This window comes from Schistocerca piceifrons, chromosome 3, assembly GCF_021461385.2.
Source record: "Schistocerca piceifrons isolate TAMUIC-IGC-003096 chromosome 3, iqSchPice1.1, whole genome shotgun sequence".
Lineage (NCBI taxonomy): Eukaryota > Metazoa > Arthropoda > Insecta > Orthoptera > Acrididae > Schistocerca > Schistocerca piceifrons.
The window spans coordinates 479,871,526-479,888,082 of NC_060140.1; the positions used below are offsets into that span (position 1 = coordinate 479,871,526).

A 16,557-nucleotide genomic window follows, 5' to 3' on the forward strand; every position below is an offset into this window, starting at 1 on the left:
TGAATTTCCAAAAACATTGAAACACTTCTTTTTTTTATTTCTAACAGAAAGAAGTAACAATTTTCATAGATGTACACTATGTGATCAAAAGTATCCAAAACATGTTTTTCGTATTAGGCGCATTGTGCTGCCACCTACTGCCAAGTACTCCGTATCAGCAACCTCAGTAGTCATTAGACATCTTGAGAGAGCAAAATGGGGCACCCCGCGGAACTCACAGACTTCGAACATGATCAGGTGATGGGGTGTCACTTGTGTCATACATCTGTACGCAAGACTTCCACACTCCAAAACATCCCTAGGTCCACTGTTTCTGATGTGATAGCGGAGTGGAAAGGTGAAGGGACACGTACAGCACAAAAGCGTACACGCTGTCCTCATCTGTTGACTGACAGAGACCACCGACAGTTGAAGAGGGTCGTAATGTGTAATAGGCAGACATCTACCCAGACCAATACACAGGAATTCCAAAGTGCAATCAGGATCCACTGCAAGTTTTGACAGTTAGGCGGGAGGTGAGGAAACTTGGATTTCATGGTCAAGCGGCTGCTCATAAGCAACACATCATGTCGGTAAATGCCAAACGACACCTCGCTTGGTGTAAGGAGCATAAACATTGGACGATCGAACAGTGGAAAAATGTTGTGTGGAGTGATGAATCGGGGTACAAAATGTGACAATCCGATGGCAGGTTGTGGGTATGGTGAAAATGCCCTGTGAACATCATCTGCCAGCGTGTGTTGTGCCAACAGTAAAATTTGGAGGCAGTGGTGTTATGGTGTGGTTGTGTTTTTCATGGAGGGGGCTTGCACCCCTTGTTTTGCATGGCATTATCACAGCAGAGGCCTGCATTGATGTTTTAAGTGCCTTCTCGCTTCCCACTGTTGAAGAGGAATTCAAGGATGGCAACTGCATCTTTCAACATGATCGAGCACCTGTTCATAATGCACGGCCTATGGTGGAGTGGTTACGTGTCAACATCTCTGTAATGGAGTGGCCTGCACAGTCCTGACCTGAATCCTATAGAACACTTTTGGGATGCCGACTTGGTGCCAGGCCTCACTGAGTGACATTGATACCTCTCCTCAGCATAGCACTCCGTGAAGAATGGGCTGCCATTCCCCAAGAAACCTTCCAGCACCTGACTGAATGTATGCCTGCGAGAGTGGAAGCTGTCATCGGTATATTGAATTCCAGTATTACCAATGGAGGGCGCCTTGAACTTGTAGTCATTTTCAGCCACATGTCCGGATACTTTTGATCAAATAGTGTACCTCTAACAATGCTTTAGTTATTCTTCAGTGAAGATTTATTAAAAAACAAACGTTCAGCCATTATTTTACCCCCTTAGTGATTGAATTTCCAAAAATGTTGAAATACATGTTTTTTTAATTGCAGACTGAGAAGGCAAATACCAGTCTTTGTAGTTTTAGCTTCAAAACAATCTTAATAGTGACATATTTTCAAGAAACCTATCACCCCTCTTAAAAGTGGAATTCTGAACACTCCCTTCTTAAACATTCTTCAGTGTAAGATCAACCACCTCTCCAAATCTTAAGTTTTTATCCTTAGCAGTTTGGGCTGGACGACCATGAGTCAGGACTTTGAGAGAGATATTAGTTGTGGAAACATACCATGTTAAGATGGAAGGAATTAAGAGCACAGCCTTACATTTTTAAATGTTTCTTTAGAGATACCTAAGGCCAACATTGTCAACCTGTGGGAATCCTATCACTTGATCACTCATATTGCAGAGGTAATTGGCATCTTAGAGGCTTTAGTCTTAGTATTTCCCCCAAAGAGTAAGGTGTAAAGCAACTGCTGGGGACCAAGATGGAGCCTTTTAAGATGTCAGCACTGAGAATCCGTCCATGACAGCTGTAGTAGTTTATTGATCCAGTCTGCACAGTGAAGCATTTGGTTCCTGGAAAACCATTCCAATGACCAGCCACTTTTAAGAACTATTTATTGTTAAAACCATTGTTAGGTTAATATCCTCATCTGCAGGTGGTACTAAAAATTTAAAACGATGTTCTATTATTACAACTATGCCTTCATAAAAAAAAGGTTCTATGCTAGCTTTTAGCTTCTAAGTTAATGCGGGTTGGGTCTACAGCCTTCATGCAGTCATTAAACATGGTTGTTTCCACTTATGGATGTCAAATAACATGACAGTCATAAGTGGAAAACATCATGTTTTATACTTTTAACTTTAAAAGCCAGTTTCTGATAAAAGTCTATGAGTACAAAAGATTACCCAATCCCATGTTAGTAGAATTTCAGATTGATCACGTAGCGACCACCAGCCTGAAGGAAATAATGAATGTCAAAGTGCGGAAAGAATTTTGATTCCGACCATTATCTGACAAGGGTCAAAGTGAAACCAATACCTGGCAATCGGAGAAGGAAAACCCTCAGAATACAGAATGGAAGAACTGAAAACCAGTGAAAAAATAGTTATGAGGTATCAGCATGAACTTGCCACGTTAAACTCAGAGTGGGACAAAATGGCTCAAGAGATTCAGGAAGCAGCGAAACAAACAATTTTCCTTGCTAAGAAAAAGAAACAAACATGAATGTGAAGATGCCTAATGGAAACGTTCTGAAGCTTGGAACAAGTGGAATTCTATCGCTCAGAACTTCAAAGAATTTAAAACCCAAAGTAGGACGACAGCAAAAATATTTAGGAACACCAAACAAAGGTTTGAAAGAGATCAATTAAAGGAGCTAGAAGAGAATTTCCGGAAGACCACTACCAGAAGCTTCTATCTGGCATTTAAATCAAAACTTAGGGGTTACTCACCACCCAACATCTGTTTAAAAAATGATCAGGACAAACTGATTATGAACAACAAACATAATTGTGAACTCTTGGCGAGATACTTCAAAGAGCTGCTCAACTGACCCCCACCAGAAAAATTAACCTTCCAGAAATCACAAAACAAACTTCCTGATTACAACCCACCAGATAAAAAGGAAGTATGAGGGGTCATATCAGGGGGCTTGAAAAACAACGAAGTGTCTGGCAAAGATCCAATTGTTGCAGAACTTTTGAAGTACACAGGAGACAATTTCCTGGAATTACTTGAAAGACTTTTTCAAAAAATCTGGCTCATGGAGAGATCCCAGAAGACTGGAGAGATGCTCTCATCCACCCATTGCACAAGAAAGGAGACAACTCCAATGTCAATAATTACAGAGGAATATCACTTCTACTAGTAGCATACAAGATCCTTGCCATTGCTCACAAACATAGAATAGAACAACACATAGATCAACAACTATGTGAATATCAAGCCGGCTTTAGGACAGGAAGATCATGTGCGGGGCAGATCTTTACCATCAAAACCTTAATCAAAACAGCTGATAAGAAAGTGATCATGACATTTGTGGACTTTAAAAAGAAGTATGACTCTGTAGATAGACACACGTTAATAGACGTGCTCAAAGAATTTGGAACAGATGATAAGACAACAAGGCTTATTCAGCAAAGCACTAACAAATAACCGATCACAAATTACATTTTTAGGAGAACGAGTTAGTTCAACTTTCCAAATGGAATCAGGCTAGGCCGCAAACAGTCTGGGCTTACATTTGAATGCCTCGTGCTTGCAGATGATATAGTGTTTTTTGCAGAGAATCTGCAAATTTCAACTAAATAGATTGAAGTCCTCAAGGAAACAGCAGTGAAAGCAGAATTGCAAATATCTTTTGAGAAGACACAATATATGAACATAAATGCCACTGATCCAGTCTGGACGATGAGGACCAAGTATGGCGACATCAAAAGATTTCAGAAGTTCAAGTACCTAGGAGATATTTTGACTCCAGACAACAATGAAAAGGCAGTAATTTAAGAATGGGCAAGAAAAATGGAAATAGCATTCAGATTGAGTCAGAACACATACAAATGTAAATCACTCTCATACCAGGCCAAATTCCAACTCTACAGCACAGTTGTCAAACACGAATGTTTATATGCATTGGAGACAAAAAGCCAGGAAGGGACTTTCAGACTTGGAAAAGAAAGGAAAGTCCTTAGAAAGATTCTTGGGCCCAGAAAAATATCTAACGAATTTATGTTCCGCCTAAGATCAAATCAAGAACTTTCTCAACGATTTGAAAATATCACCACTAAAATGAAGAAAAGAAGACATATTAAAAAAATGGAATCAGAAAGGCTCACCAACAAGATTCTTCTCTTCCAGGAGAACAGGAAGACACAAGTTCCATGGGTGAAAGTAGTGCACTGGGATCTAGAAAAATGCAGAATCACAGCAGAAGAAATTGTGAACAGGCAGATCTTTAGGAAAAAGGTTGCGCAGAGGTGAAGGATTTCTTCAAGGAGAAAACGAGGAAGAACAGAGTATTCTCGGCAGAAGAATGTGCTAGAATGAGCCATTGGATGAAGGAGTACTGGCGAAACATCCCCCATAGATGGCTATAATGAAAAATACACTCCTGGAAATTGAAATAAGAACACCGTGAATTCATTGTCCCAGGAAGGAGAAACTTTATTGACACATTCCTGGGGTCAGATACATCACATGATCACACTGACAGAACCACAGGCACATAGACACAGGCAACAGAGCATGCACAATGTTGGCACTAGTGCAGTGTATATCCACCTTTCGCAGCAATGCAGGCTGCTATTCTCCCATGGAGACGATCGTAGAGATGCTGGATGTAGTCCTGTGGAACGGCTTACCATGCCATTTCCACCTGGCGCCTCAGTTGGACCAGCGTTCGTGCTGGACGTGCAGACCGCGTGAGACGACGCTTCATCCAGTCCCAAACATGCTCAATGGGGGACAGATCCGGAGATCTTGCTGGCCAGGGTAGTTGACTTACACCTTCTAGAGCACGTTGGGTGGCACGGGATACATGCAGACGTGCATTGTCCTGTTGGAACAGCAAGTTCCCTTGCCGGTCTAGGAATGGTAGAACGATGGGTTTGATGACGGTTTGGATGTACTGTGCACTATTCAGTGTCCCCTCGACGATCACCAGTGGTGTACGGCCAGTGTAGGAGATCGCTCCCCACACCATGATGCTGGGTGTTGGCCCTGTGTGCATCGGTCGTATGCAGTCCTGATTGTGGCGCTCACCTGCACGGCGCCAAACACGCATACGACCATCATTGGCACCAAGGCAGAAGCGACTCTCATCGCTGAAGACGACACGTCTCCATTCGTCCCTCCATTCACGCCTGTCGCGACACCACTGGAGGCGGGCTGCACGATGTTGGGGCGTGAGCGGAAGGCGGCCTAACGGTGTGCGGGACCGTAGCCCAGCTTCATGGCGACGGTTGCGAATGGTCCTCGCCGATACCCCAGGAGCAACAGTGTCCCTAATTTGCTGGGAAGTGGCGGTGCGGTCCCCTACGGCACTGCGTAGGATCCTACGGTCTTGGCATGCATCCGTGCGTCGCTGCGGTCCGGTCCCAGGTCGACGGGCACGTGCACCTTCCGCCGACCACTGGCGACAACATCGATGTACTGTGGAGACCTCACGCCCCACGTGTTGAGCAATTTGGCGGTACATCCACCCGGCCTCCAGCATGCCCACTATACGCCCTCGCTCAAAGTCCGTCAACTGCACATACGGTTCACGTCCACGCTGTCGCGGCATGCTACCAGTGTTAAAGACTGCGATGGAGCTCCGTATGCCACAGCAAACTGGCTGACACTGACGGCGGCGGTGCACAAATGCTGCGCAGCTAGCGCCATTCGATGGCCAACACCGCGGTTCGTGGTGTGTCCGCTGTGCCGTGCGTGTGATCGTTGCTTGTACAGCCCTCTCGCAGTGTCCGGAGCAAGTATGGTGGGTCTGACACACCGGTGTCAATGTGTTCTTTTTTCCATTTCCAGGAGTGTAAATAAAAGAAGGTTATGTTAAATTATAATCATGATTTCTAGACAATATGTGAGAGACCTATTTGGAAAACTAGCAGTCCACATAATTGCAAATTGCGTGTATTATATGTGGGGGCACTTACTGATAAACCATCTTTTGCTCACACTCGGAAATTAGGAATCTTGATCCAGTGCCAAAGTAATAGCCAGCTGTTTAACATGTTTATAGAATTGTGCATTTTGTATTTGTATCTCATGATCAAAGGGCCACCTGCCATTATGTAAGCCAAGTACAGTTAAGAATTTGGCACGTTTCCCACACAGCCATGACGTGCTGTTTGAGCTCGAAGAGGAGATAAGTGTGAAAGAGCTGCATTAAATGACAATGCAATCACAGAGCATGAATCTTGATTTCATATTTCTCAACAACAAATACCACAAACAAAACAAATTTTCATTATTTTTTAATTATGTTCGGCGAGTCGAAGAAGTAATTTTTATCTGGTACAAATTGTTGTCGTACTGACAGAAGCAGACAATTTTCCAAGTTTTCACACTCATTGCCATGTAACCATGGCTTATTTTTAGTTTCACAATAAAGAAAAGCTTTTCACATACATGTTAATATTTCAATCATCATTATGGAGATGTGGAAACTATTTCCATTGCAGCTCAATTGATTCCATCTCAACTGAAAAGGCCTTGAAATCAGATGCAAGATTGGCAGTGTCCACAAAATGTTTAGAAAACTATCCTTGTAATTCTTTCCAGGCCACAATGAATTCTTCAAAGCCAGTGGCCATTGTGGAACTGAAGTGTTTTGTCTGAATTTGCCACTTTGACAGTGTCATTTTCTTTTTAAATGAATCCCCCTTAATCAGAAATAAGTTATTTTCCTCACCTTGCAATGTCTTACTGTGTACAGTGTGTGCAGTCAAGCCCACTGAAAACGTGAATTCTGTAATTGATTCCCGAAGTTCCACTTTTCATTCCTCCTCTCCTTTTTCCTTCATAAAATCACTATCAGGTTTTAAATCAAAAAATTGTTTCAGTCACGCCTCTTGACTTATCAACATACTTCACAGTAATATATAGTCTCCATACTCTCCATTCAGTTCCATCAAAAACTGTTGCAACTGACAGTGGAATAATGAATGTGACTTCTGAAAACTTGCTATTTGTACCAACAATTTCATCACTAGCTGTATGCCTCAAAATTTAGCAAAAAGATCTTCCTTATTACGGAACAATGAATCCTGTCTGTTGATTGTTGTAATCTTTTGCTCTTTCATTGTCAACTACATATTTAAATTTTTTCTGTGCATGGTATTGAAATGTCATTCCATAACAAATTTGTATGTCACATGAGATCTTATCCTTCTTTTCTATCATTTCCATTCATAAAGGTCTGTGATAACAGATCACTAGAGTGCTTCTTTTTGTGCAAACAGCAATTGGAAAACTAGTTTTATACTTAAAAAGAAAGAGGTAAACAACACTGACAGCACGATTCTGCTTAACTGAGAAGTACCACAATGCAATGCTAAATGAAGTGTTGCGCTGTACCAAGTACCTCCGAGAAGTACAGAGCAAAGCTAAGACAGACAAAGCCTGCCGGTGCTGGTCGGCACATCATGCTGCTCGCATGCAGTTTGGCCCTGATGTGAGCTTTAAGAAAAGGATGCACACGACAATTCACCAAGGCAGACACTGTTATAGCAAGACAAATTGTTGTTCCTCACCATAACAATGTGGCTGTACACTGAATTTTGTGCCAAAAGCTTTGTGTGTGTCCTTTCTCAGCCACAGTACTCCGCAGAACTTGCTCAGTGTCTTACTGGGTCCAAAATTAAAAACCAGCACTGAAAAAAAGCTACATTTCAACATGGGCACTGAATGGTAGTCTGAGGGAAGCTCTCATGGTCAGCACAATGAAGAGAAAACATAATGTGTGAATAGAGGATGAAGAACTTTGATAAAGTCAGGGACTTAGCATCTGTAACCTGCAACTTCTTTTTTAAAGGCTAATTGTTTTGTGAACAGACTTCAGAGACTTTATAACACTGGTCACTGTAGGGTTCTTTTTCTGAGGATTTCATAAGTTGCACCATATTTTATCCAAAAGCATCTTCCACATTAGCCCCCCCCCCCCCCCCCCCCCTCGCATGATATACATGCTCCCAGCTTGTGTTGGTGATAGCCATATTTAAAGGTTGTTTATGGTTGCACTACATAGCATGTGTTGTAAAGTTGTAAAGGCTATTTCTGGATGGGGAGAAATAGTTGCCTAGTGCTAAATTCTTCTTATAATGCAGCCTGACTGGAGCGAACACTGAAGAAAGAAGTGAGTTGAAACGCTACAGATTAGTGGACTGTAGAAGCTGGTGGTTTTTGTGAGGAACAGCATGCATGCACACAACAACAAAAAAAGTAAATAGTTTCTATAAATAATAATAATAATAATATTACAATGATTGTTTCATATAATAGTCAAGTCCTTTGTCTACAACCATGAGTGAGAGCCGTGTGTGAAAACAATTAAGAAGATTAATCAGCGACAAAGACATTATAAATAACAAACCAAAAATGCGGGAGGACGATGGTTCAATCCCGCGTCCGGCCATCCTGATTTAAGTTTTCCGTGATTTCCGTAAATCGCTCCAGGCAAATGCTGTGATAGTTCCTCTGCATGAGCACGGCCGACTTCCTTCTCTAATCCAACGAAACCGAGGACCTCGCTGTTTGGTCTCTTCACCCAAACAACCCAAAAATCTGGGAGTATATGTAGATGCCTCTTATAAGAGCATCTTTTTAATGATTTAGGTGGAACCACAAGAGTGTTAACTTTTTTATGTAATTTTCAACAATGTGTTTTGGGATTACGTTGTATCAGTAAGCACAACTAACAAAAAAATAGAAGAAAGAAACTGATGGGACATGGACCCTGTCAGTTATAATGAACTTAAAATACTTTGCGTTATGCATAACAATAGATAGCAAAAACAAAAATTCAAATTTACTGGTCTAAAAGAGGCACCACAGAAATACCGATATTCAGGAAAACCATGCCCTGAAAATCTCTGTGCAATTAGTAGGTTTTTATATTTTACAAACAACAACATGACTGACATGGTCGAAAAATATGTAGTCACATGTGTTATTTAATTGGATAGATAAAGAATCTACTCGCCAAGCGGTGGCAGAACACACTCATAAAAGACTGTTGTGATTGGCAAGCTTTCGGAGCCAGTGGCTCCTCCTTCAGGCAGAAGGGTGAAGGAAAAGGACGGGAGAGGTCTAGGAAAAGGCGTAGACATACCGGGCAGTAAGTCTCCCCTGACCCACAGTTCTGGGTGATTTTCACAAAATCTACAGCCTTTCATAGATCTCTACAGTCCTGTTCCTTCACACCTTGAATTTTTTTTATTGAAATAGTGTATATAATGGAAGAGAACGTCATGATCAATGAAATTTAATGGGCACATATCTTATAAACAATTTTGTCCCTCAAGGAGGCAGGATTAAGGATAAAATTTTATAAACTTGTGTGCCAGCATCAGGCCAAGGCTTTGATTTTAAAATATATTCAGAAAATGATATAACAGATCTTGATTACGACGACACCACCATCAAACAGTTTCCGTCAGTACTAAATAAAGGACACACTTGGTATATGTATAATAGGTATTCTTTACTGAAACTGTTCGTAACTTAAGTTCAAAATGGAACAGATAATGTAGGACAGTAAGTTTTAGAAAAAAATAAAATGCTGGGAGATTTTATTAAAGCAAAACTAAAAAAAAAATGGAATGCATATTGAGAACCTACAATGGCATATTAGTGTTGAACTTGAAGGATAAACATGAAAGTATGCACGTACCTTGTTTAGAAAATTATTGAAGTGTTCACAGTACATAATTTAACTAAGTATTAATTTACAGAATGTTACTGATACATTAACTACTTGAAACTAATAAACTATTTTTGTTCATTGATGAACTAATCATTCACACAATGACTGTGCCCAAACATTGTTAATAATTTCACAGTTCCTTTTGCTGCACCGAAATATGTCACATGAAACATACATTTTGTGCATGTTAGCGCACATGGCTAAACAGTTCAATGGCTCGATATGTGACTCACCTTCTAGCTTCCTATGACCCAAGAAATTAAGAACTCCAAAACTGGCCTACAGTCAGTGGCTTGATGGAAATAATGATCCTTCCATTCTGTCAATTAATGCCAACCAAAATTCAGAACTTTTGATACTGTTCTGCATTATCATCCAAAACAGTTGTGCAGACAAAGACATTTGTGGCAAAACAATTAATTACTGACATTCTGTAACTTGTTTGCAAAGTTTCGGCCAAAAACAATAATGTAATAATCCCCTGGCCTCCATGTGACCTCCCCCCAGCATATACGAAATAAAAATACATTGCCAAGACCTAAAAGTTATCCCCAAGATTGAGTTCCAGCAGTGTTTTGGGGAATGCTAAATGTACTGACGCAAGTGTATAATTTCTAATGGGAACTATTTTGAAGCAGATAATACAGATGTACACAAATAAATAAAATACTTTCTGATGTTAAAAAATAACTTGCATGCTATTTGCTGTGGCCACCCCTTCATTTATGACAGTCTATTGGCTCATTCCAAAAGAGTCAAGGTGCTGCTGAATCAGGTTTACATTCCTGAAAGTATCATGAAGCATGCTTTATTAGAAATGCACTTTCATTTCCCAAACTTCTATATAAATTGTTGTTATCTCCTGAAAATGATAACTGTCTTCCACGCAGAACGTATCAGTGTATTGCCTCACTGACATGTATCCATCAGGTTTTCTTCAGCTTAAGGAGTGTAATAGCTCCTGGATGCCTCAAGTCAATCCTCTTCAATTTAGATCAACATCTCCCCCCCCCCCCCCCCCCTGTCACCCCAGCTAATGCTTAGCTCTGGCAAGAGTGGGTGAGAGAGAATTACAAGGAAAATTAGCATTACCTCTGCAAAATAAGTTTATTTTACAACTTTATAAACATAATTACTGGACTCTATTTCTAATACATCATAATCTCAGATATTAAAAATCAAACAATGAAAATTAAACACTTTATGAATTACAGATTTTAATGGCAGTCAAAAATAACTTCAACAGATAATAAAATTCAATATCATATCTTAAAATCAACATATGACAATGATCATGTGTTCATATATATATAAACACACAAAAGCAATAGATATACATTAAGAATGAACACCAGTTGATGAAATTTTGTACTGTCTGATATTTACTATGAACACACTATGTCTGGAATGAGCATACAGAGTATTTCAATAAATGGAACAGCATCATCATGTCACATAATTTGAGGGTGCAAGGGGGCCAATGCCTCTCCTAATGAATGGTTGAGAGACAGCTGAGTCATGGTTATAACAACAATTACTGGACACAAAAACTTAAGTTAAAGGAATCACTGCAGAATTATATTCTATCAACTAAATAGTCACATATCTGTGTACGCAAGAATTTACTGCAACATCAAGTTCTTTATGAAAACAACAAAATCTAGACATGAAAACTAGATGTATTTAGAATTGACAGCGTATTGAAAGCAAAGAATATTTAAAAAGTGATACTAAATTAGCATACTACTAAACCAAATGACTTTGTGAACACACTGACCATAGTGTACAAGAATATAAGGCAGCAACAGATACAACTGATCCAATTAGAGTTGGAGTATTCTACGACAGCATCATAGCAAATTTATTCTTGAAGTGTTTCAGCGACTGTTAGCAATTACAAACAAGGCGCAACTTTAAATGATGACCGTTGTTGAAATACCACCAGTGACAAGCAACACATGCATATCAATTTAAAAAAAATCCAGTATACCACACAATTCAGTCAAAAACAAAACTTTGCACTAGAAAATTCACTCAGGAAACAACCATTGATTAAATGTAGCTTGGGAGTAGTGATTCAAGAACGATCGTGTGATTAGATATACCTGTTGCCTAAGAGAAACGAGTCCTGGAACAAGAACTGCACATTTCCATCAACAAGCCTTTGAAGTACTAATACTAGAAGAAGAAGAAGAAGAAGAAAGGAAGATATTGTTCCCTGGATAGTTGTACTATTTTTAGTCAGCATTAAATTGCTTAAAATGTGAGACACACCTAACAATTTACAAAAATTCGTACTGACATAGTGCAATCTGCCTCTTATTACAAGTATTGGAAGACCACTATATGAAAACCAATAACTTGTACCAATAATACTGCTTTTGTTGAATTCTCCAAAAAGAGCCATGTACAAAAGATTTTTACATTTGCCAATGTCTTTCTTTTAAAAACATGAATACAGATAAAGACAATAAAAAGTTGTAAAGGTTTTCTACAATATTAGTCTTATATACTTGGAGTTTTCTTCCTACAAAAACTACTCAACATTACAAGCTTTGGCCATTTGTTTCATTCTTACAATAAGGATGACTACAGTCTACATAGAAATTGTTTTCTGTCATGCACTACAGTCATTTCAACTTATGTTTGAACCCTACAGGCCAAGGGGCATCACATAGAAATCAAGGGCAATCAAAGTTCCCTACACTTGCTTGATAACTTTTACACCACGATTCACATAATAGAACACCACTTACGAGACACAGGCTCACAAACGGGTTCTGGGACAGGTGCCCCCTTCTCGAACGACAGAGATTGCTCAGAAATATTATCTTGTGCTTTTTCATATGCCACACTCTCATCAGTGATACTCTCTTCTGAGAGCTCCATATGCACAGTTTCACAACATTCCACCACCTTCAGTGGTGTACTGCTACTCACAGGTTCTGGCTTTTGAGTTAACAACTGCAATGGAGATGAAACAGCAGAAATAACTGAGGAGCTTTGCTCAGATTTTACAGTACATTTCTTTTTATGATCTTGGTCTTTTTCTGCAGTTTCTAAAGTAGAGGCCTTCCTTTTTCCTATGTTATCTCTTGAGACAGGTGATTCATCTGATTCGGTGGTCACATCGATACTTTTCTCAGTAGATACATCAAGTTTACTATCTGATAAATATTCTTTAGTAGTTTTCTTAACTGTTACCTGCTGCTTAGTAATTCTCTGTTTCTGGAAAGAATCATTTATTTTTGAAACATAGGGAGAGTCCCGAATTGATCGACGGCATGAAATTGACCTTATTGAAGCTGCAAAGCTGTCACCTGTCTCCCTTTGCTCTGCTGGTTGCTGAATATGAATTGGTGTTCTTGAATGATCTCTGTGTGGTGTTCTGCATGGCAGCTGGATCTCTTCCTTATCTATTTTCACTCTGCTTGTACCTCGTCTTGAACTACGTCTTGGAGAATCCTTAATTTCACCAATGTCACTGGATGCTGCAAATGTATTTGTTCCTTTTTCAGGGCTTGGTTCTAGATGCTTATCAATTTGTGACAATATTAATCTGGGTGATTTATTACCTACAATATGCTTCACATTTTGCAATACTGTTGAGGCCTCTTTATCATTTCTTGTCACTAACTCTTCAGACTTCACAGTTTCTTTTTCCTGTTGATCTGTTTCTAGAGCAGCCTCTGAGGTCAAATCCTCACTTACCTGGCAAGAATCTTCCAAATGATCCTGGGTATGTGTTTTCTTTACAGTATCAACCAAAGAAAGAACCTCAGTTTCCTGCCGATTCACGCTTTCTGTGTCACCTTCCGTGCCTGGCACTGTAGTTTTTGTATCTTTCTTCACCTTTCTTGTCTTTGATATGTTACCTCCTTCTTCTTGCTGTTCAGGTTCATCACTAACATCAGGCTTCACTTTTGTAGCTGATCGGGTGTTATGGCCAGTAACTCTTTCTTCAGTGAGATGGGCTGCTTCTGTACTACTGCTTTTATCATCATTTCTTACTTTACTATTTCCTCTGGTAGTACGGATTATTTTATTATCACCATCCTCATTTTCACTCTTGTCTGGGACTATCATCTCTTCTGACTTACTTCTGACTTTGGCAGAAGATCGTGTTTGTGGAGTTGAGGACTGACTCATTCCCTTCCCATCCTCAGCTTCACCTTTATTTGAACTTATGTTTTCATCAGATTTATTCTGTTGGGCTTTGGTGCTCGACCTTGTTTGTGGAACTGAGGCCTGAACTGCATTTGAAGAATGATCTTCCTCCGTATGCTGACCTTCAGAGCTGGGCTCATTTTCATTTTTAACGGCATCTGTTGATTGTTCACGGCTTTTTGTAGCTGCTTCAGAGTCCCCTGGTGGGTGCATGTCTCTTCTTGTGCGTTTTCTCTGTGGTGGTAGTCTTTTCTGTATCAATGGAGAGCGAACACGGGCTGTCGAGTAAGGTCGGTTGTGGAATGACCTACCCTATGTACAGAAACAAAAAGAAATATACAATTGTATAAACTTGAAAAAGAGTATACCTTAGTGTCAAATATCAATAATACAGTTAACATGTACAGATAAACCAAAAGCAGAAGTTGAAGTCTAATCTTAATATATAAGCAAGTCGCTGTGCAAAAATATATGGTCAGAATTCCAACATGCAAATAAACAGAACAAGTATTTTAACATAATGTTGTAAGTTTTGTGTGTGCAGGCCATCGTGTATAATAGAACATGGCAATGTTACTTGTCACCACAAACAAAAGAGTCATAAAAAGGTGATGTATTCAAACAACTTTGAGATATGACTGTAGGAAAGTAATGTTTATTTGTTGTACATGTTCAAGTGAATCGAAATATCAGTGTATGCTAAAAATATTTAATTTCACTGTAACTAATGTCCATTATGTACAGTTTACAGAAATCAGTTGCCACTGCTACTCTATTTACGTAACTAGCTAGCGCAATGTTTCTTAAAGGTGATTCACACAGAGCTCTGGTTATTGTTACGATGGTTAAGATCACGAATTCCTACATAAATTCGGAATAAACTAACGAACACAGCAATGCTTCACAATTGCTAAATACGTATGGGAAATTGATAAATGTCCTAATCTCCATCCCCCCCCCCTCCCCAAAAAAAAAAAATCTATCTATCTATCTCCTGCCCTCATCTCTGTCTATCGTCTTCCTCCCAATCTCTGTACATCTCTTGTGCCCTCTCACTCTTTCCATAATCTCCTTCCTTTTCTTTACATCCATTCCTCCCCCCTGACCTTATGCACTGTTATTGCAATTGAAACCTTGAATGGGAACAGAAGCTCAAAATGAATGTGTGCGCTTGAAATAATTAGCACGTGGGGTATGAAAACGACCTTTCCAGCTGCTACATCTGTTAGGATAGTAGCTTTATTGATAGTTTTTCATACAGTCGTAATCTACTAACAGTTAGGTTTATAAAGCTAGCCATAAACATAGCTTTCCTGTTCTGTACTAAAAATGACTGTTGTTGTCTTCGGTCCAAAGACTGGGTTGATGCAGCTCCCCGCGCTACTCTATCCTGCACAAGTCTCTTCATCTTTGAGCAACTACTGCCTCCAGCTGCGGTTTTTACCCCCCACGCTTCCCTGCAGTACTAAACTGGTGATCCCACGATGCCTCAGAATTAGTCCTACCAACTGATCCCTTCTTCTAGTCAGTTTCTTCTTACCCCAATTCTATTCAATACTCCTCATTAGTTATGTGATCTGCCCATCTAATCTTGAGCATTCTGCTGTAGCGCCACATTTCAAAAGCTTCTATTCTATTCTTGTCCTAACTGTTTATCATCCATGTTTCACTTCCACACACAGCTACACTCCATACAAATACTGTCAGAAAGCACTTCCTACCCTAAAATCTATACTCAATGTCAACAAATTTCTCTTCTTCCGAAATGCTTTCTTTAACATTGTCAGTCCACATTTCATATCCTCCCTACTTCAACCATCATCAGTTATTTTGATTCCAAAATACCAAAACTCATCTACTACTTTATAATAAGTGTCTCGTTTCTTAATCTAATTCCCTCAGCATCACCCGATTTAATTCGACTACATTCCATTACCCTTGTTTTGTTCACAATAAAGGATGGCAGCCAAAAACAGTTGCAGGATAGAATCTTGAGACCCTTGTTTTGCTTTTGATGTTCATCTTGTATTCTCTTTTTAAGACACTGTCCATTCCTTTCAACTGCTCTTCTAAGTTCTTTGCCATCTGACAGAATTACAATGTCACTGGCAAACCTCAGGGGTTTTATTTCTTCTCTCTGAATTTTAATTCCTACTCCACAGTTTTCTTCCATTTCCTTTACTGCTTCCTCAATATACAGACTGAATAACATCCCTGACTTAAAACTGCCATTCGGTTTCTGTACAAATTGTAAATAGTCCTTCACTCCCTGTATTTTACCACTGCCACCTTTAGAATTTGAAAGACGGCATTCCAGTCGACATTGTCAAAAGCCTTTTCCAAGTCGACAACTGCTATAAATGTAGGTTTGACTTTCCTTAGCCTATCTTCTAAGATAAATTGTAGAGTCAATACTGCCTCATGTGTTCCTACATTCCTACGGAATCCAAATGTCCGTCTCCATGATCAGCTTCTACCAGTTTCACCATTTGTACGTAAAGAATCTGTGTTAGTATTTTGCAACCGTGATTTATTTAACTGATAGTTCGGTAATTTTCATACTGCCAGCATCTGCTTTCTTTGGAACTGAAATTATTATATTCTTCTTGAAGTCTGAGG

General features: G+C 39.7%; 1 protein-coding gene across 3 annotated transcripts in view; it reads right to left on the reverse strand.

The window, feature by feature from the left end:
• Positions 1–10,859: 10,859 nt before the first annotated feature.
• LOC124790055 (microtubule-associated protein futsch-like) overlaps positions 10,860–16,557 on the reverse strand; it is a 37,402-nt gene continuing 31,704 nt past the window's right edge. For all 3 annotated transcript variants that reach the window (XM_047257615.1, XM_047257617.1, XM_047257616.1), the window contains one exon: positions 10,860–14,250. In XM_047257615.1, coding sequence (XP_047113571.1) covers positions 12,505–14,250 — 1,746 coding nt within the window. In that variant the 3' untranslated portion in view covers positions 10,860–12,504. The remainder of the gene's footprint in view (positions 14,251–16,557) is intronic.